The sequence below is a fragment of the Hemitrygon akajei genome, chromosome 11 (assembly GCF_048418815.1).
Source record: "Hemitrygon akajei chromosome 11, sHemAka1.3, whole genome shotgun sequence".
Lineage (NCBI taxonomy): Eukaryota > Metazoa > Chordata > Chondrichthyes > Myliobatiformes > Dasyatidae > Hemitrygon > Hemitrygon akajei.
Genome location: NC_133134.1, coordinates 41,637,923 through 41,658,626, shown reverse-complemented (window position 1 = coordinate 41,658,626; position 20,704 = coordinate 41,637,923). Strand labels below are relative to the sequence as shown.

At 41.5% G+C, this 20,704-nt stretch overlaps 1 protein-coding gene and 1 pseudogene across 2 annotated transcripts; both read left to right on the top strand.

The window, feature by feature from the left end:
• The first annotated feature begins 54 nt into the window (after window positions 1–54).
• On the top strand, window positions 55–20,426 carry cpsf4 (cleavage and polyadenylation specific factor 4). 2 transcript variants are annotated; one of them, XM_073060701.1, is made up of 8 exons: window positions 55–242; window positions 11,511–11,561; window positions 13,004–13,156; window positions 13,801–13,896; window positions 14,861–14,954; window positions 17,451–17,514; window positions 18,394–18,525; window positions 19,298–20,426. In XM_073060701.1, exons 1-8 carry the CDS (start codon window positions 140–142, stop codon window positions 19,364–19,366), a joined length of 762 nt encoding a protein of 253 aa, XP_072916802.1. In that variant the 5' UTR covers window positions 55–139; the 3' UTR covers window positions 19,367–20,426. The 2 variants fall into 2 exon arrangements, with proteins under 2 accessions (XP_072916802.1, XP_072916801.1); XM_073060700.1 differs by having other exon boundaries at window positions 18,349–18,525.
• LOC140735524 (small ribosomal subunit protein eS19 pseudogene) lies at window positions 2,131–2,636 on the top strand (annotated as a pseudogene).
• Window positions 20,427–20,704: the final 278 nt, after the last annotated feature.

Sequence of the window (20,704 nt, the reverse complement as noted above, 5' to 3'; positions counted from 1 at the left end):
GCCGGGAGGGACAACTCTTGCGCCGCCGACGACTCTTTGTTGGGGTGACGGGGTCAAGGGGCGGGTTGCTCTGTTCCCGGGCTCGGTGCTGAGGCGGTCTTCGCGTTTGAATCTCGGGCCGGAGAGGCAGCGGCGCAAGATGCAGGAGCTCATTTCCAATGTGGAGCACATCAGGTTTGAGCTGGAGATGGCGGTGGAGCAGCAGCTGGGGGCTCAGCCGCTGCCTTTCCCGGGCATGGACAGTAAGTACCAGCCTCGACACGCAAGGCAGAGCCGGGCCTGGAGGCCCTTCCCTTCCCCGCCCACAGACTTCCCCTCCTGTCATGCCTCCCACCCTTTACAACTCCTCTTTCAACACACCACTTTTCCCAAGCAGGGAAAAAAGTGTACCTGGGTCTTTTTAAACACCAACTCCTTTCTGACCATTGTGAGTAAATAACATTAGAACTCTCAATGGTAGTTATGCAAAAAGTTCGGCATGGATGTAGAGGTCTGAACGACCTATTTCTGTGCCGTATGACTTAAGTGTAAACTTTTTATTTATAAAAAGAAAAATGGGAACCCAGGAATCATTCTCAAGATTGATCCTGTTGCCTTACACCACCTCATTGGACGGTACAATTTGCTTGAACGTGTGGAGGAAACATTGAACGTAGTAAGGGTTCAGTGCACCCAAGCTGTTTGAGTTCAATGTCCATATCCAAGTCTGCTTACTATCATCACTGCTACGAATTGATTAATTGTCTATGAAAAGTTGAGAGATCTGGGCTGAGAGAGAAACCTGACCTTCATTCTACCAATGACTGATTCATCTGTCCGTGCTGGCATTGCTAGCAGTGACCATTGCACTATCCTTCTGTACAGGTTCCATGTATTGGCAGTGTTATCGTACTAGTTGGCATAGGTTCAGACGGATATGGCATGTGAGGTGACAAGAACTATCATTAGGAATAGAAATGTACTACATCATCTGTAACTTCATGGTCCGGTGTATTATACATGTTATGCCAATCAAGCCAGTAGATCAACACCATGAGGAAGTGCAGAAGAGTACACTGGGGGCAGCTGCAGATGGAGCTGAGGATGAGGCCAAAGCTACAACACAGAACTACATGTGTGCAAAACGGCAAAAACAACAACCGGTAGGTTGTGGTGTGTAATCCCACTCCAAAGCCTTGTAATCGTACTATATGTAGTAGCGATAGACAATTAGAGGTAATAGAAGGGACAGTTTCAATAATATCACCACTCCTGATATCAAATAAGAACTACAAATGCTACAAACCTGAAATAAAAACAAAATATTGGCAGCATGTAGCAGATCAGGCAGCATTCCCTATAGAGAGAGAGACATAGAACTAATGTTCTTAATCCAGATTTCTTTATCAGAATTAGTGAAGTGAAAACAAATTTGTTTTTAAGTTGTGAATTGAATGTGTATGATAGAATAGTCCACAATACCTACAGCACCATCTAGTTAAAAGATATTCAAGACTATTAGATCAAATTTCAAAGTAAATTTGTTATCAAAGTACATGTATGTCACCATAAACAACCCTGAGATTTTCTTGCATAAAATCACAGTAAATACAAGAAACACAATAGAATCAATGAAAGATTGCATCAAACAGGACAAACAACCAATGTGCAAAAAACCCCAACAAACTGCAAATATAAAAAGAGAAAACAAATAAATAATAAATATCGAGAATGTGAGATGAAGAGTCCTTGAAAGTGAGTCCATAGGTTGTGGGAACAGTTTAGTGAAGGGGTGAGTGAAATTATCCTCTCTGGTTCAAGAGCCTTATGGTTGAGGGGTAAACACTGTTCTTGCACCTAGTGGAGCAGCTCCTGAACGCTCTTCCTGACGGCAGTGACGAGAAGAAGTCTGGGTGGTGAATGTCCTTGATGGTGGAAGCTGCTTCCTTATTACAGTGCTCCGTGTAGGTGTGCTCAGTGGTGAGGAGAGCTTTATCCGTGATGGGCTGGGCCATATCCACTACTTTATGGAGGTTTTTCCATGCAAGGGCATTGGGGTTTCCAAACCAGGCCATGATGCAACCAGTTAGTATACTCCCCACCACACACCTATAGAAGTTTGTCAAAGTTTTAGAGCTTTCTGCGTGCGGAGCCCAGGGAATGATGATGGCGGCTGTCATGATGAAGGACGTGAACCAGCAGGAGTTTGTTCAGGCCCTGGGAGCCTTTCTGAAGAAGTCTGGAAACTGAAGCTCCCGGACTGGGTTGACGCTGTGAAACTGGGTAAACACAAGGAGCTGACTCCTTACAACGAAAACTGGTTCTACACCCGAGCTGCCTCCACAGTCCGTCACCTGTACCTGAGGGGCGGCGTTGGCATGGGGGCCATGACCAAGATCTACGGGGGCCACCAGCACAACGGCATGAAGCCCAGCCACTTCAGCCTTGGCTCCAAGTCCGTCGCTTAGAAAGTGCTGCAGGCACTCGAGGGGTTGAAGATGGTGGAAAAAGATCCCAATGGGAGTCAGAGGCTGACTCCACAGGGACAGGGAGACTTGGATCGGATCACTGGGCAGGTTGCAGCAGCCAGCAAGAAGCATTAAGAGATCTGCATGTCATGCTTCAAAGAAAAATAAAATCCTTCAGCTCAAAAAAAAGTTTTAGATGACATGCCAAATTTTCACAGACTTCTAAGTTAGAGGCACTGCCATGCTTTTTTTGTAATGGCACTTAATTACTGGACCCAGGACAGATCCTCTGAAAGGATAACACCAAGGAATTTAAAGTTGCCGACCCACTCTACCTCTGATCCCCTGATGAGGTTCCTCCCCCTGAAGACAATAATCAGCCCCTTGGTCTTGCTGACATTGAGTGAGAGGTTGTTGTGGCACCATGGGGCCAGATTTTCAGTCTCCCTCCTGTATGTTGATTCGTCACCACCTTTGATTCAGCCAACAACAGTGTCGTCACAGTAAACTTAAATTTGGCATTGGAACAAAGGCTTAGCCTCACAGTCATAAGAATAAAGTGAGTAGAGCAGGGGATTAAGCACACAGCCTTGTGCACCCGTGCTGATGGAGATCAAGAGGAAATAAAGCCCACTCAGAATAAGTGAAAACTAGGCTATAAGTTGCTGAAAATGGTAAACGAAAGTGAATTCTGGGAGTACCAAGCAGTTCTGGTAGTGAGGGAAAAACGTAATTAAAATTGTTGAATGTATCTCAGAATCAGCCATTTCTGACATTGAAAAGGCTGGTGGTCTAAATTTATATTCAGTCTTGAATCCCATAGACTGCAGTGTGTCTAAACAGAAGATGAAGCACTCTTCCCCCGAGTTTATGCTGTAACAGTTTTGGACAACAAGGACAGAACAGACTGGGAATGGGATACAGGGTTATTAACAGGTAATCGGACTTACAGGGTTGCCTTTATGTTCTGCAAAGTGGTTAGAGTCTAGGTTTACTCTCTGTGGTGAAGACCACATCTTTAGTTTCAAATGCAGTATATTAAGTTGGGGTAAAGTGAATTGCTGCTTCGCCTGTAAGGGCTGTTTGGGTCCTTGAAGGGGTGGAAATGGAAGAGTAATCCAGAAAGTTAGGAATGAAACAGTCCCTTCAGAAGGAAGCACTGAAGACTTGTTCTTCATGACTGCATCCGAGTCGTTCCACTACAGTTGCATCTCCCACATCTACTCGATATGGAAATTTGCCCAGGTATGTGCTGTTCACAAAAAGCACGATAAATCCCATGTGCAGAATAGCATTCGGTCAGCCTGATATGTCATCAGGAAAGTAATGGAAGCATTAGCTCTCCAATAATTTGCTCTCCGACCACTCTGCTCCGAACTTTGTCACAGCCTTGCTTCACAGAGCTAAGTTTTCCGGGTGAGGTGAGAGTGATGAGCCTTGATATCAGGATGTCATTTGACTGATTAGTTCTGGTTAAACTGAAGCCAGTGGGCATAAAGGGCATTAAAAAGCTCCAGTAGTTGATGTCGATGCATGCACAAAGGGCAGTGGTTATGATATTTAAAGATCAACCATCACAGCTGTAAGGCCATTGTAGGAGTTCCTCATCTTCCACTACAGTATCTGATCTAGTAACATTCTCACTTCTCTCAAATTCAGAAGTGTGATGTTGCTCAATATTATATTCCACTTTTAATTCTTCAGAAGCTGAATCAAGCCAACATGCAGGAAGACCCAAGATGACATTTCAGACATGGGCTGATAAGTGACAAGTAAAAGTACCAGGCCATTCCTTCTCCAATGTGAAGCAGTTTAGTTGCCCATCCCTTGTACTCAATGGCATTGGCATTACCATTACCTTGTTCCCCACCAACAACATCTTGACAATCTTCACTGACCTGTGGCTAAATAATGTACAGGGCCTTGTAAAAGTATTTAGCACCCAACCCTTTGTTCACATAAATGAGTATTACGACCAGGGATTTTGATCAATTTAACTTGATAATTTTTATTTGTGAATCACGTGCTCCTTTTTTTTGGACAATAAAGCCCAAAAACACGAAAAATTGTAAAGCATGAAAACCTAAACATTCAAAAACTGAAATGTCAGCAGCTCAAAAGTATTCCCCCCCCCCCCCCCCCTTTGTTCAGTACTTAGTTGAATCACCTCTCACAGCAATTACAGCCAGTAGTATTTTTGGGTAAGTCTTTATTAGCTTTGCACAATGTGATGGAGAAAGATTTGCCCTTTCCTCCTTGCAAAATTGCGCAAGCTGTGCCAAGTTAGTTAGGGAGTGACGGTGACAGTGATTTTGAGATTTTGCATAAAATGTTTGATCTGGTTAAAGTTAGGACTCTGGGCCATTCAATAACATCAATTTTCTTCATTTGAAGCCACTCCATGGTTGCTCTGGCAGTGTGCCTTGGGTCGTTTTCCTGCTAAAAGACAAACTTCCTCCCCAGTTTAGGCTTTCTGTCAGAGGGCAGCAGGTTTTTATCCAGCATCTCTCTGTATTTAGGGGCATTCATCTTCCTGACCAGATTCCCCAGTCCCTGTCCCATAGCTTGATGCTACCTCCACCATACTTTACAGTAGAGATGTTGTTACCTGGCTGAAGAGCAGTATTAGGTTTATGCCATATGTAACACTTAGTGTTGAGGCCAAAGTTCCACTTTAGTCTCATCTGACCACAAGACCTTCTTCCACATCTTCACAGCACAGGTCGACCTTCACTAATCCGGCACCATTGGGACCTGAGGAGTGCCGGATTAATGAAAATGCTGAATTACAGAAGGATCACATTAAGCAATAGCTAACCGCCTCATCATACCTTTAAAATATCATGTGTATCAGTACAAGTTAGATAATAATGAAACAGAAATATTACATGAGTAGCAAGTGAAATTTTAATAAGGTAATATACTGTACAGGCACAGATAAAATAAAGGGTACAGGTAAATGTACAGAAATTAACTTATACAGAAAAGTTGAGCACTTCCGCTTCTGTTTCTAAAGTTTAATATACCTTCAGGCAAAGTTACATGTCTGCAAGTGTGGGGTTGTCAGGATCATCAACATCTTCATCTTGAAAAATGAGTGAAGCATCAGGAACTGTTGCTGAAAGTGGCACAACATTGTACACCTGCTCGGGGCTTAATTTTTCATCGGAGACTAACTTGGCGAACTCAACAAACTCTGTTGCTGCTTCCTTGTCTGCTGAATGTTTTTCACCACAGACTGCACGAAACTGTAAGCCATGACACTGCTTGAACCAATGAAGCCAGGCTTCACTATAGTCACACTCATAATCTAGTCCTAGTTATTCATGAAACACTTTTGCTTGTTCCTTCACCATATCTCCAGATAGTTCAACACCTTCACTTACACGAAGATTAAACCACGTTATCAGCACTCTATCTAGTTATGAACTTCTTCCGTCTTTCATTGTTTTTTTTAACGCACATCTGTTTCTTTGAGCCACTATCACAATAAGCAGGAATCGCCTGTCTGCTTACAAGAGCGTGCCAACACGTGAACAGAACTAGCGCAACCAAAGCAACACTCAGCAGATTGGTACGGTGGCTCGGGAAATCTTAAATTACAGTTGTGCGGGAAATTTGAAATCAGTGCCGGATTATCGAAGGAACAGGATTACAAGTAGTCGGATTAGTGAAGGTCAACTGTATCTTCTAAGCGACGCTTTGCAAAGTCTTTACAGGCAAGGATATGTTTTTTTTTAGCCATGGCTTCTTCCTTGCCACTCAATACCTTTTTTGTGCAAGGCCTTGGAGATGGTGGAGCAATGAGCTTCATCTCCAGTTGCAGCCACTGACTTCTGCAGCTCACTCAGAGTGACTGTTGGTATCACAGTGGCCTCAATACAAGTGCCATTCTTCTCTGGCGTGTATGTTTAGAGGGGCAGCCTGACCTAGGCAGTGTGACTGTGGTTTTATATTTTTTCACAATGAACTGGACTGAGCTCCAAGGTACGTTCAGGGCTTTTGAGCTAATCTATCCTTCCTCGGATTTATACTTCTCTATTATCGCTTCTATGACTTGTCTAGAATGCTCTTCAGTCTTCACTTTGGTTTGGTCTGTTGAAAATCTGCATAGAGTTGGACCTTATAGAGAGGAGGGTATTGATTCTTACGAATTCATTGAAAACAGCTGATATTCCAATTTTCTACGTCAACAAATTGGGTGAGTTGGTAATATACAGTATTGCACCTGAGGAAGGTTAGCATAGTAATTACAAAGGGGATTAATACTGCTTCAGCCTCACAATCTTGGTTTTTAATTTTAGTAAATTGTTGACAGTTTTGGGAATTCTTTAGATTTGACGTGATGCACAATGTTTTGAAGATTAACTCGAAAAATCCTACATCAATATATTTTAAATTTAGAAAATAGCAGTAAAATGTGAAAATAGTTGTGAGGGTCGAATTCTTTTTCAAGGCAATGTATTTCCTGTGTTCTTTTAAAGTATTTGTTTTATTATGCAACAATCAGGAATAATTGCAATTTATATTAATGATTTAAGTGTGTTCATATTGTGTTGCTATTGCAGTTTGGGCAGGGGAGTGAAGGGTTCTAGACTTGAGCAAGTAGAAGTTACTTACTTACTTACTTTACTTTATTGTCACCAAACAACTGATACTAGAGCGTACAGTCATCACAGCGATATTTGATTCTGCGCTTCGCGCTCCCTGGAGTACAGATCAAAGTAAATATAACAAAAATTTAAATTATAATTACACAATAGAAAAGGGGAAGTAAGGTAGTGCAAGTCAGGTCCGATATTTGGAAGATATGGCACAGATCTGGGTCAGGATCCGTTCAGCAGTCTTATCACAGTTGAAAAGAAGCTGTTCCCAAATCTGGCCGTACGAATCATCATGCTCCTGAACCTTCTCCCGGAGGGAAGAGGGACAAAAAGTGTGTTGGCTGGGTGGGTCGTGTCCTTGATTATCCTGGCAGCACTGCTCTGACAGTGTGCAGTGTAAAGTGAGTCCAAGGATGGAAGATTGGTTTGTGTGATGTGCTAGGCTATGTTCACGATCTTCTGCAGCTGCTTCTGGTCTTGGACAGGATAACTTCCATACCAGGTTGTGATGCACTCTAGAAGAATGCTTTCTACAGTGCACCTATAAAAATTAGTGAGATTTTAGGGGACAGGCCAAATTTCTTCAGCTTTCTCAGGAAGTAAAGGCGCAGGTGGGCCTTCTTGGCAGTGGACTCTGCTTGGTTAGACCAAGTCAGGTCATTTGTGATATTCACCCCGAGGAACTTAAAGCTTTTGACCTGTTCCACCTGCGCACCTCCGATGTAGATGGGGTCGTGCGGTCCGCTACTCCTTCTGAAGTCAACAACCAATTCCTTCGTCTTGCTGATGTTGAGGGATAGGTTATTGTCTTCGCACCATGCCATCAGGTTCTTAATTTCCTCTGTACTCAGACTCATCATTACCCAAGATACGGCCTACAATTGTGGTGTCATCAGCAAACTTATATATTGAGTTCGATGGAAACTTTGCTACACAATCATGGGTGTACAGTGAGTACAGCAGGGGGCTGAGTACACAGCCTAGTGGGACACCGGTGCTCAGAGTGATTGTAGAAGAGAGCTTGTCCCCTATTACTACAGCCTGGGTCCTGTCTGTGAGGAAGTTGAAGATCCAGCTGCAGATCTGAGTGCTAAGACCCAGGTTCCGGAGCTTAGGAATCAGTTTATTTGGAATGATGGTATTAAAGGCAGAGCTGTATTCAATGAAAAGGAGCCTTACATATGCGTCTTTTTTCTTCAGGTTTTCTAAGGAGGAATGTAGTGCCATAGAGATGGCATCTGCCATTGAACTGTTGCTCCGGTAGGCAAATTGCAAAGCGTTGAGGTTGACCGGTAGGTTATGGTTGATGTGTGCCATAACCATTCGCTCGAAGCACTTCATAGCAATTGATGTCAGAGCCACAGGTCAATGGTCATTTAGGCATGCCACCTTGCTTTTCTTCGGCACCAGAATTATCGTTGCCTTCTTAAAACATGAGGGGATCTTAGTCTGAAGCAGGGAGCAGTTGAAGATGTCAGCAAACACTCCAGCTAGCTCGCTTGCACAGGCCTGGAGAACCTGTCCCTGGACGCCATCTGGGCCTGTCGCCTTCCTTGGATTTATCTTCAGGAAGGCTCTTCTAACGTCTTCCTCGGTGACAATGAATCTCAATGCCACCAAGTCCGGTTCATCTGGAGAGGGCGGGACACTCCTATTCAAATCTTGCGTAGAATATGTTAAGTTCGTCAGGAAGAGAAGCGCTACAGTTATTGATATTTCCAGCCTTTTCTTTGCGCCCAGTGGTCTCATTTGACCCTGCCATAGTCTACTGGCATCCCCCGGTTAGCCTGGGCTTCCAACTTGGCTCGATATTGCCTCTTGGCGCCCTAAATGGCTTTCCAGAGTTTATGCCTGGATTCTGTGTAGCGACTGGTATCCCCGGACCTAAAAGCCACAGCTCTAGCCTTCAAAAGGGACTGGACCTCAATTCATCCAAGGTTTCTGGTTAGGGAATACCCGGATCATCTTGCGAGACACACAGTCCTCTGTGCACTTCCAGATAAAGTCCGTGACAGCTGAGGCATACTGATCGAGGTTAGCTGCCGAGTCCTTGAATACTAACCTGTCCACCGATTCAAAGCAGTCATGGAGGACCTCATCCGTTTCCTCTGTCCAACGCAACACCACTTTTGACACCGTGACCTCCCGCTTCAGTTTCTGTTTGTAAGCCAGGAGGAGGAGGAGTATGGCCTGATGGTCTGATTTTCCGAAGTGAGGTTGTGGGACGGAACGGTAGGCATCCTTGACTGTTGTGTAGCAGTGGTCAAGTATATTCAGGCCTCTAGTGGAGCAGGAGACATGTTGGTATAACTTTGGCAGTGCTTTTCTGAGGTTGGCCTGGTTAAAGTCCCCAGCTGTAATGAGCAAAGCCTCCGGATACCTGGTCTCAAGTTCACTGATGTTGGCATACAGTGTATTCACAGCAAACTCCACGTCCGCCTGGAGGGAATGTAGACCGCTGTCAGTATGACCGAGGTGAATTCCCATGGCAAATAGGGACAACACTTCACCGACAGATGTTCCAGGTCCGGACTGCAGGAGCTTGTCAGTGCCACTGTGTCCGAGCACCACGCAGTGTTGATCAGCAGGCAGACACCACCTCCCTTCGTCTTGCCCAAAGACGCCATGCGGTCCATCAGATGGATCGAAAATCCCTCTGGTCGGATGGCACAGTCTGAGGTGGCAGGGGAGAGCCAGTTCTCTGTGAAACAGAATACACAGTAGTTCAGCATCTCCCTTTAAGATCATCCACCTTGTTCTCTATGGCTTGCATGTTAGCTAGTAGTGGGCAGAGGGACCCTAAAGCCCCTCTGCTTCAATCTGACCAGTAGCCCAGCTCTTTTCCCACACTTCCTCTGTAAGTAGTGCATCTTTCCAGGTTTCCATCGATGCAATGTGTTGTTGGCAGCTCTTTGAGATTGGTGGACGCATCCCACAGGGATTGATTGGCGAGTCACGTCGTCTGACGCTCCAGGTCGGGCTGAGTGACAGGGGAGGCTCCGCTGCCACTTCCAACTGCAGGGGGCCCGGGCTGTCGATTGGGTCGGGCCCCAAAGCCGACACTTAATCCCGGACGGCCGGGCTGCCGGCTGAAACAAATCCGTGAACTGAGTCACGGTTGCGGAGGCTCGATTTCCGAGGTCGGCGGCGGAGGCCTCACTTCTGGCAGCTGTGGTAAGTGTGGGAAAATCTGAATTTATTCGCTCTGTAGGAAACACTGGCAAAATCTTGTTGATTCATGAATAAGTAAACATGGGTAAAATAAATAATGATGCAAAGAGAATTTTTAATTGCAGGTAACATTTGGAGTTTGCGGCTGTAAGGCTTGTTCCTCTTGTGACAGGATTTGTTGAGTACTATGTACTCTTCTGATCTCTTTTTGTTGCCTTGGAGAAAGTGCAGTATGCATTCATTAGATTAACTTCTGGGACAAAAGTACTTACTGGATGATGGTACTCACCAGGGTCTAAAAGGGTGAGAAATAGTTTAATTGAGAGAGAAGATTCTAAGAAGATTAAATGCTGGGAAGCAGTTTCCTTAGACAGGAGAACATAGTTTATTTAGAGCTGAGATGACAAATTGCATTACACAGTTCTTTTAAAATGTTTATAATTAATTACTGCAGGTGCCTGTTAGATATTGAATACGTACAAAATTTTTGGGTGTTTGGGGTCTTGGGCTAGCAGGGGAAGTGGATGAGCCATGAGCTTACTGAATGAGCAGACTAAAGATGTCTTATTCCTACTAGATGCATACTTTAAAAGAAAAATTACTGTTGCTTTGAATTCTTGTGTTTGCGAGCAGTAGGTCAGTTCCAGGGCAGTCAGCATTCCTGATGCAATTCTGTAGCAGTTCTTTGGCGGGGTCATTGGACTGAAATACAGTATTCGATTCCCATTCCATGGCTGCTGCTTGACTGACTTAAGTTTTCCACATTTTTGTTCTTGTTTCAGATTCTAGCGCCTGCAGCTACATTTGTTTTCCATCCCTGGTGTATTTGTCCTAAATACTGAGATCCCTCTTAAGCTACCTGCGAAGCATGATGTGTTCAATACTGCATCCATTTGTGTTGACTAATATTTTTAATAGTGCATTTAATAAGTTTGTCTACTTGCTTTAGTAGGACATATTATCTAAACTTTCAAGTTTAAATAAACCAAATGACTTCTTGGAGACATAACAATTCTGACTTGCAATTATTCTTGTGCCCACATTGTTTCACTACTTGGACAGTGCACTAATTTTGACATCAGTTGTTTACTGGAGTAACTTGTGTATTTTTTTGTTAATGGTCCCTAGAAAATAGTTAGATTGTCCAAAACAATTCATTTCCAATGAAGAAAAAGGAAGCATTTTTAGGTATTTGTTTGAGGTATCAGTGACTGTATCTCCATAATTGGGACAAGGATTTTGAAAGCTATTGAACATAGCTTATGTGCTTGTTATTTTTCTTTTACAGAGTCTGGTGCAGCGGTATGTGAATTTTTTCTGCGGGCATCATGTGGGAAGGGTAAGCTATCAAAGCAACTGTTGATCAGATTGATTAGTTACTATAGCATTTATTACTAAGAACATGGAATTTCACTTTTAACTAATTATAATTTTACACAAACGTTCTCAGTAGACATAGAATCACCCTCTGCCTTTTTTATTCTTCCTTACCTATGTGTCTGTTTTGCTGCATCACGTTAGAGGAATGTCTGAGATAAGCTCTTTCTGTAAGGACGGGAAGCACTCAGTATTTGCATCCACCCATTACCAGCACCTCACCTGGTATTGATGGTGGGTTGGTGGCTCATGAGTCAATTCTCTCAGCTAGGTGGTGGGATAGGGAGACTAATGGAATGAGGAGAGGAAACTGTAAACTACCGAAAAGACTGTCTCTTTAATGAGACAATCATTTGCAGTATTCATCACAATGATGTCCTAATCCATGCTGACATGGTAGGGACCTTGTGCACTGGACCATCAATATGTGGTGAAAGTCAAAATAACTGCAGCCATTGAAAATCTTAAATAGGACCAGAAGATGCTAGAAATATTGATCAGGCATTTTCTGTGGGAAGAGAAGCAGCTTATTTTTCAAGTTAAAGACTCTTTGTCCTAGGTAGGTAGCCCTCTCTCATCTTCCTTCCTCTCCAAGCTAAGACAGGGATGAATAGGACAATGGGAATATCTCTGGTGTGGGGTGAAGTTAAGGTATAGTCATCTCATTGGTAGTTATTAGGAAGGGGAAACTTTTGCGATTTCTTCCTATAAAATGTTTGAAATGACAGTGAGAACAAAAAAGGACTGTAAGAGTTGCAAAATTTATCACTAGGAACATGCTCAACATGTCAGGTTTCATTAATAGAAAGAGGAAAAACTGAGCCAATATCACAGAAGATTAACCCTGCTACAGAGAAAGTCAGTCATACGAAGTTACAGAATTTGATAATGATTTTGATCCCTGTGATATGTACAGATGGAAAATTAAGTGTTGTCCTACAAGCTTGGATTAGGTCTGGTCATAACAATCTGGGAGGTACAGGTATGTTAATTTTTTTTGTTTGAGAGCATTCTGATCTTTTCCTTGGTTTCTAGAGAAGGAGGCCAAATACTTCTAAAAATATTGAATCACTTGGAAATTAAATCCTGGTACCTGTTATTAATATGCATTTCCTGATAGAGGTGAACTTTGGCTTGCAGATCGCACAAAGCCTGTGGTATGGTGTGTGCTCTCGAGAGAAACAGGAGAACATGTTTTGAGAAGCTGGATGTATATAAACATGTACAATACACTATTCCTCAAAGTTTATGAATCGCTGCCTTTGTGACTCTGAAACCTTGAGGAATGGTATTTTGTACATGTTTATATGTTCTTCCCTTTGTTCGTGATGTGCCTCTTCCTCTCTTCCTTCCTCCCATCCCCAGTAACTATTCTAGTGATTGAACCTGACTTTTCTATTGCAGGTGGAATGTGTCCCTTTCGCCACATTAGTGGTGAGAAGACAGTGGTGTGTAAACACTGGTTGCGGGGGCTGTGCAAGAAAGGAGATCAGTGTGAATTCTTACATGAGTATGACATGACGAAGATGCCAGAGTGTTATTTCTATTCCAAGTTTGGTGAGCTCACTGTTCACTTTGTGTGGGATTTCCAAGCTAGTTGAAGGTGGAAAAAGCAGGCTTAGCATTAGTAACTGTGACAAAATGCTGTCTTGCTGAAATGTTTTAAAAAATCTTATTATGGCTTTCCTATGTACAAGAATTGTGTACTACAGCTTTAAAGTCACATCTAAGAATTACTTCTGCTATAATCTCTTATATCAGGGTAGTGTGGTACACTTTAATAAGAAATAACCCTCGAGTTTCTGAAACGATACTGTTTTGGAATATGATCACCTATGTATTTTCAAAGTCCTTGCACATAATGCTGAGTGCATCTGCTTCCCGGGCCAAGTTTAGGATTTGGATATGCCTGCAACATGCCTGTGATAAATTCCTTAAGCATCTCCCAGCTGTTACAATCAGTTGCCTCAGATTAGGGATATGGCTTCAGAGCAAATTTAGTTGGTGTTTGAGAGTTAATGGACTGCTATCAGAATGATCAGTTAGTTCGGTTGAAACGTTCCTGAAGGAATAGATTATAGGATGATATCAAGAAGGGAGAATTGAAATAATCTAAGCTAGCCTAAATGCAATTAGTTTCCTTATTTTCCCTTTGTGATTTGTTTTAATTTGGTTTTTTTCCCCCTCTCATGCTGCTGCAGGAGAATGTAGTAACAAAGAATGTCCATTTCTACATATTGATCCTGAGTCCAAAATTAAAGACTGTCCATGGTATGACAGAGGATTTTGTAAACATGGTAAGTGTTATGTAAGGTGGAAAAGTGGTTAAATTATCTGAATGGATGCTGTCAAGTACATCGTTTTGGCTCTGTTGGAGATTGGAGAATGTGTTGTTTTACTTGACTCTCAGTTGGGCTGTTGTGTGGCACGGAGAGAACGGTGGTTGAGAATGGAACAAAACTTACAAAGTACCCTGAGGGAAAGATAAACAATTTTTTACTCTCTAGATGCCATCCATTTCAGCAGATAATCCAAATGATCATTCTTCACATGTGAATCTGGTCAGCATTCACTCTGATTGCAAGCCTGATCCCATTTTAGGCTGTTGTAGACACCTGTGTAACCTCCAATAGGATGCATTGCCTGGTGATCAGATACAGAAATCTATTCATTTGTTTTGATTTTCCTACTTAACCAAAAATGTGATGAGGGAGAGATGAGCAATTGTGGCGGCACACTTACCATCCTACCTGAGGGTTTGACTCTCTAGAGGTGAGGAGTAGTTGTAAGACGTTAAAATTAGTTTTTTTAAACTAAAATATTTGTATTGGGCAGATGTTTTTTACTTTTAATTTGGGCAATGTCCAAATTAGGGAAAGTTAAAAATATTCTTTATTCAGTGCCAGTTGCCCTTATAACCATATAACAATTACAGCACGGAAACAGGCCATCTCGGCCCTTCTAGTCCTTGCCGAATGCTTACTCTCACCTAGTCCCACTGACCTGCACTCAGCCCATAACCCTCCGTTCCTTTCCTGTCCATATACCTATCCAATTTTACTTTAAATGACAATATCAAACCTGCCTCTACCAATATAAATTTTCTTTTTAACAGAATAAACATTTAACATTGCTTTTCCGGAAAGGATGCTGTGACCATTTTGTCTCGGAGTCGTTTTTAATAGCGTGTCACGGAGATGGAGGAATGTTATTGCTGAGTTATAACTTTAGATTGCTGATCCAAATCCTGTCTTTTTGCAGGTCCTTTGTGCAGGCACCGGCATACCCGCCGAGTCATCTGTGTAAATTATCTGGTGGGGTTCTGTCCCGAAGGCCCCTATTGTAAATTCATGCAGTAAGTATACAACAATTTGGAGCATGATAGAGCAGGCCTTTCAGTTACTTCAGCATATCCTGTCAGCAAAATTAAATCAAAACCAGTTTAAACTTGAAATCTGAAAATTGAAGTATTTAGAACAATAGATCAGGTAGCATCTGTAGCAAAAGAAACAGTTAACTTTTCAGGTTGAAGGCTCTTCGTCCCAACTGGGAAAGAGAAAAATTGTTCAATTTAAGTTGTATGGAAAGTGGTGGAAGAATGGATAGGACAAAGGGGATATTTCCGAAGCGAGGCCAGGATTACTGTGGAGGTCAAATGGTTTTATGGGGCAGTTGGAGAGAAAATTAACATATTAGATGAGGGCAGTTAGAGATTGGGAAAATAACCAAAGAAATACAGAACTGCTCAAAATGAAAGATTGTAATGAAACACAATGTAAACTTGAAGAACATCTAATTTTCCATCTGAGCAAATTGTAGTCTTTTAGACAATATTGAATTCTAGAACTGGAGGAAACTCATTTTCTCTGTTAGGAATGACCATTACGTCATCCATTTGTGACATTGGGATTTTACTTTTCAATATCTGCTTGGTATGTACAAAAGCCCTGCAGTTTGCTACATTTTTGTTCCTTTGTGTTCTCTTTAGTTTACCAACCCTACCTTTATTGTTTTTCATTTTCTCTATGTGCCCCTAATAACCCATCTATCTGATGACCTTTTTCAATTTGTCTCTAAGCAAACTTGTCCTCTCCTTTTTGGAGAGATCCATATTCATCTCTCCCCTACCATCTCAGCAGCTTAAAACTAACTTGCTTCCTCTTTACCAGGTCTTTGAACTGAAATGTTTACTCTTTCTCTTTCCACAGATGCTGTCCGTGCTGCTGAATGTTTGCACTATTTTCTGTTTTTATTTGAGTTTATCCTTCCATTGTTTTGGATTGTGGCTGATGTCTGCCTTAATTTCATTCATCCTTTGCTGCTGCATATGCTTTGAAATCCCATTGATCAGGCATTTTCTGACTAGCTATGACATGTGTAAAAAATGTTTTAAAAATTACCATAATGAATGGCAACATAAAATTATGAACACGTTCAGCAAGATAGACAACAACAAGCAGGAATTTAATGGTTTGGGTTAATAGCTCAATTTGCACAAAAGATCTGAAAGTTTAACTAGCTATGTCTTCTCTGCATTTCTTTTATTTTTGGTTACAATCTCTCACTATGGTGTCTTTGAATAATGAGACTTACTTTTATATGAAGTCCATAATAGAAAAGTAAGTGAGATGGGGGAGGAAATCACTGGATCCTCCTAGGACTACAAGCTATAAGACAGTGGGAGAGGAGGGTGAATATATATGGCAGGGAGAGGGAAAACTGAATATTGAAAAGTAAAAACAACACCACACACAAAATGCTGGTGGACCACAGCAGGCCAGGCAGCATCTATAGGGAGAAGCGCTGTTGACGTTTTGGGCCGAGACCTGACGAAGGGTCTTGGCCCGAAACGTCGACAGCGCTTCTCCCTATAAATGCTGCCTGGCCTGCTGTGTTCCACCAGCATTTTGTGTGTGTTGTTGTTTGAATTTCCAGCATCTGCAGATTTCCTCATGTTTGCTCATATTGGAAAGTAAGATGGAATAGGAAGGGAATTGATCAGGGGAGACAAATGGATGAGAAAAGGGCAAAGCAATGCATATACTCTTGAGTTATTGCATCAATTTCTGATGTAATAATACTTAATTTTATTGATAGTCATGTACTAGAATTTACTGCAAAGTAAAGCAGACGAGAAGATTGAGGCATGATCAGGTATAAGTCTTCAAATACCGTAAAGGTATTCAATAGAGTTGATACAAAGAAGTTACTTCCTCTTGTAGATTAATACAGGATTAAGAGACTTAACCTTAAAACTGAAGTTGGACCAGTGGTACAACTGGTAGAGGTAATCTGTAACTCTTGATCCCAAAAGCCCATGGATGATGGAAATTTACAACACTGAAGCTGATAGATTTGTGTTGGAATAGATTTTGAAGGATATAAAATGGCATCAAGGTGCAAATCATCTAAAGTTAGTTAAAGTCTGTCCCGAGCCTTATAGGCTCATCAGGCTGATGCTTATGCTGGTTTCCGTGGCATGAAGCAACTGAGAGTATGAGGACACCCCGCCCCGGATAGGACACCAGTCTATTGCGAGGTACCAATTTTTAGCTGGGTGGACTGGAGCAGTGTGTGGCCTTTCTCAAGGACACAACACACTGCCTTGGCTGGGACTTGGAACTCACGACCTTCAGATCGCTAGTCCAATGCCTTAACCACTTGGCCACATGCCACAAGTCATCTAAAGACATTACCTAAATTAGAGGGCATCTCTCTTGGGGCTGATTTGTTGCACTTGACTTAAGTCTTTCTGCTGTATTCTCCTCGGGCGTTTTTTTAAACTTACCATGAATGTTACTTTCGAGGTTTAATCTAACAATGAATCTCATGTATTTATTCTTTCTATCAGCCCTCGGTTTGAACTACCAATGGGTACTGCTGCTGACCAACCACCACTGCAACAGCAACAGCAGGTATGGCAGAAAGTTAGCCTGTGGAAATAGTATTTTTCCTACATTTTGTTTTGGTTTACAAGTTATCTCACAACCTTTTGTTAAAGGAAGAGCTTCCCCTCATTTAGTATCTTTCTTTCCACAGCCTTTACTCACAGTAGTCCGCTGGTACAAATGGGTTGTAATAAAAATGTTATTGGGATCAGTATTTGACACTATAGTGTAGTTCTAAACATTGTTCCAGTTGGGAACCCTGAAGTTTATGCATTGAGGCATTTTAATTTAACCAGGAATAACCCTAAGCTAGGAAGTTAAAAGGTAGACAAAAATTTTTGTCAATTGCTGCCTAGTAATTGTTTAGTTTAAACAGGATTAATATGATGATAAAGGGGCCTACAGAATCACACGTGAAGAATGATAGGATTTTTGTCAAGTTTGGATTAGATGTGTCTGACGCCAATATCATATCGATGTGTGAAGTAGAGGTATGTCAAAGGGAAACTAACTATCCGTGACATTCAGTAATCTTCGTGCCAACAGAATCATACTCCCATTGTCTGAGTGAGAAGGAAGGCACGTCTATACTGATAAATTAATTACTGATGTACAAGTGAGGTATTGGTATCTTTTTGCTAGTGATAGCACTACATTTTAAGAAGTTAATTGGTCCAGGACACAGCAGGCAAGATTGGCAGGTCCTTTAGCAAAGAATTTATTTGCAGAGTGAGGTGGTGATTTGATTTGTTAATTTTGAATTTAAAATAGTTTAGAAAATCGTTACATGCAAATTGAGATGCCACAGTACACAGCTCTTGAAGTGTACTGATGGTCAATGATGTTTCTCTCCATTTGCAGCAAAATGTTAATCAGTTTCAACAGCGATCTTCCTCCTTGGTACAGATTACTAGCACGAACACTAGTGTCGGACAGCAGAAACCAGTTACACAATCCGGAGGACCAGCACAACAGTCCCAGTTTCAGACGTCATCAAATCGAGGCCCTAGACCATTGGAACAAGTCACATGTTATAAGGTGAGTGGATCAACATCTCAGAGAAATGGTTCCATGAGTGAGAGAGATGCAAATACTTATGATTTCTGTCATGTCATGTCTGACTTATAAGTTGCATACGTACTTCTTGGGTCTTAACACCACTTTCATTTGGATGTGTGAAATAGTTGTTTGGGTGAAAGTACCTTGATACCTTCTAAGGATTATTGTTAAGGTTGATATATTTACCTGTACAAGAGAAGGCAATTCATTTAAAAAGGTTATTGGTAATAGTTTACATTTGAATGACCCAACTCTACCTATACTACAGTTTGGTAAATATTTAATCCTTAAGGTACTTAGCGTTTAAGCCAGCAGTTCATGATCTCAAGGAATGTTGCCTTTTCAGTGGTTGACATGGCAGGAATAAAAATGCTCTTTCAATGGAATATGTTGACTTGATATGGAAAGTAGAGATGAATTTGTATTTCATTCTGTTTGAGTTATTGTTCTCTGTGTATGCTTTAACTGTGCATACATAATATACATTCATGTAAATTAGAGGTTTAATTGTAACATATTTTGCACATTGTATTTTGGTAAATTCTTCATGAAAAATAAAAAATCTGGGGAGAAAGGAGCTGATTGGATCTTTCAACTGCATAAGATAATCCTAGCTATGGTGAATATTAGTCTCATGATACAATGGTGAGGGAGTGGTCGATACTGACAGCACTTTCTCCTTCATTGATTGTATACTTGCATTATGAACTGTAGAATTATGGCCTTGAAATAAATTCTTTTTGTTTTCCAGTGTGGTGAAAAAGGGCATTATGCCAACCGATGCACCAAAGGACACTTGGCGTTTCTTAGCGGTCAGTAGTGATCTCACTGGTGAAAATTATTCTGGAAAAACTCAAGTTCAACTGATGCCCCAATGGAATGGACATTTTATTCTTCGATGGGGCTAGCAATTTAAAAGCTGAATTTGATTTTTTTTGTCCTTCCTTGCACACACTGTGATAGTTGTTACTGCTGTCTAAGCTACCAGTTATAATTGAGGTTTGGTGTTGGGAAGGACTGCACTCTTGACGAATGAAAAAGCTACAGAGAATAACTACAACTGGAGCTTTTACTGTACCTCACCCATAGTTTTTTTAATCTTCTAACAAACTTTCCAATAAACATGTGCAGTGGATTCAAATGAAACTGAGAGGCAAGAACACAAGTTCAATAGATTACGGCAAGTTATCTTCAACTGTGATATTTCTAATATAATTGTGTATGTTTCTTTTTTGATTTTCTAAAAACACCTATTTTGAGGGTAGTTTTGTAATTTCCCATCAGTCAGGCTTGAATTTCTTCAAATTAGAAGCCTTTTAAGTATACCTCCCAACTTGTGACATGTCACATATGGAGCTCCATTTGTGCTTGGGGTGGGTATGCAAAACTGCCGGCTATACAGTCTTACACAAACAAGGCATTTTCCCCTTTCAGAATGTTTAATGTTGAGATATTGTGATAACGGTTGAGTTGTGCACATGGTTAATTGGGCAGGAGGGCATTGCAAATGCCATTAATGTGTTTGGCATGGATGGTTTCCAGCCTAGGTATAACATTATAGCACACTGTACCATCCAGACAACCACTCATGTAAATTAACACAAAAATAGGAAGAAAATTCTGACCTTGTGTAAGCAGCTGCAAATAGCTGTTGAAATTTTGAATTAATTGATATGGATTACTTTGCTACATCAAGTTTCTTGATATGGTGTCATATTAATTTGCCTCTACGTTATTACATTTTATAGGAAAAAGGTTTTTAGTTTTGCGGCAAAAGAGAAGTGCATAAGAGTTGCAGAAATTCTATTCTTAAAGCCTCAATTACCATTTGACTGTAAAGGGTTCATTTTTATCCAATTTAATAAATATTTTTTAACAAAGATCTTGCATTCATTTATTTTCATTACTAGTTTATTCTATAGATTTCTCCTAAACAAACGAGTACGACAGCAGGATTTTTCTACCAGTAAACCTAGCAACAGGGAGGAAGGTAGTAGTGACGAGGATTTTCCTAACCTACTAGCAGCAAGGAGGCAAGCTCTGACTTGAGTGGCCTTATTTGGAAGGACTGTCGTCCGATTGAAGTTTTACTACTGAGCTCAAAATGTGGGCTTTGGTGAGTATTGACAAAGCAAGTTTTTTAAAAACTATTTTGTAT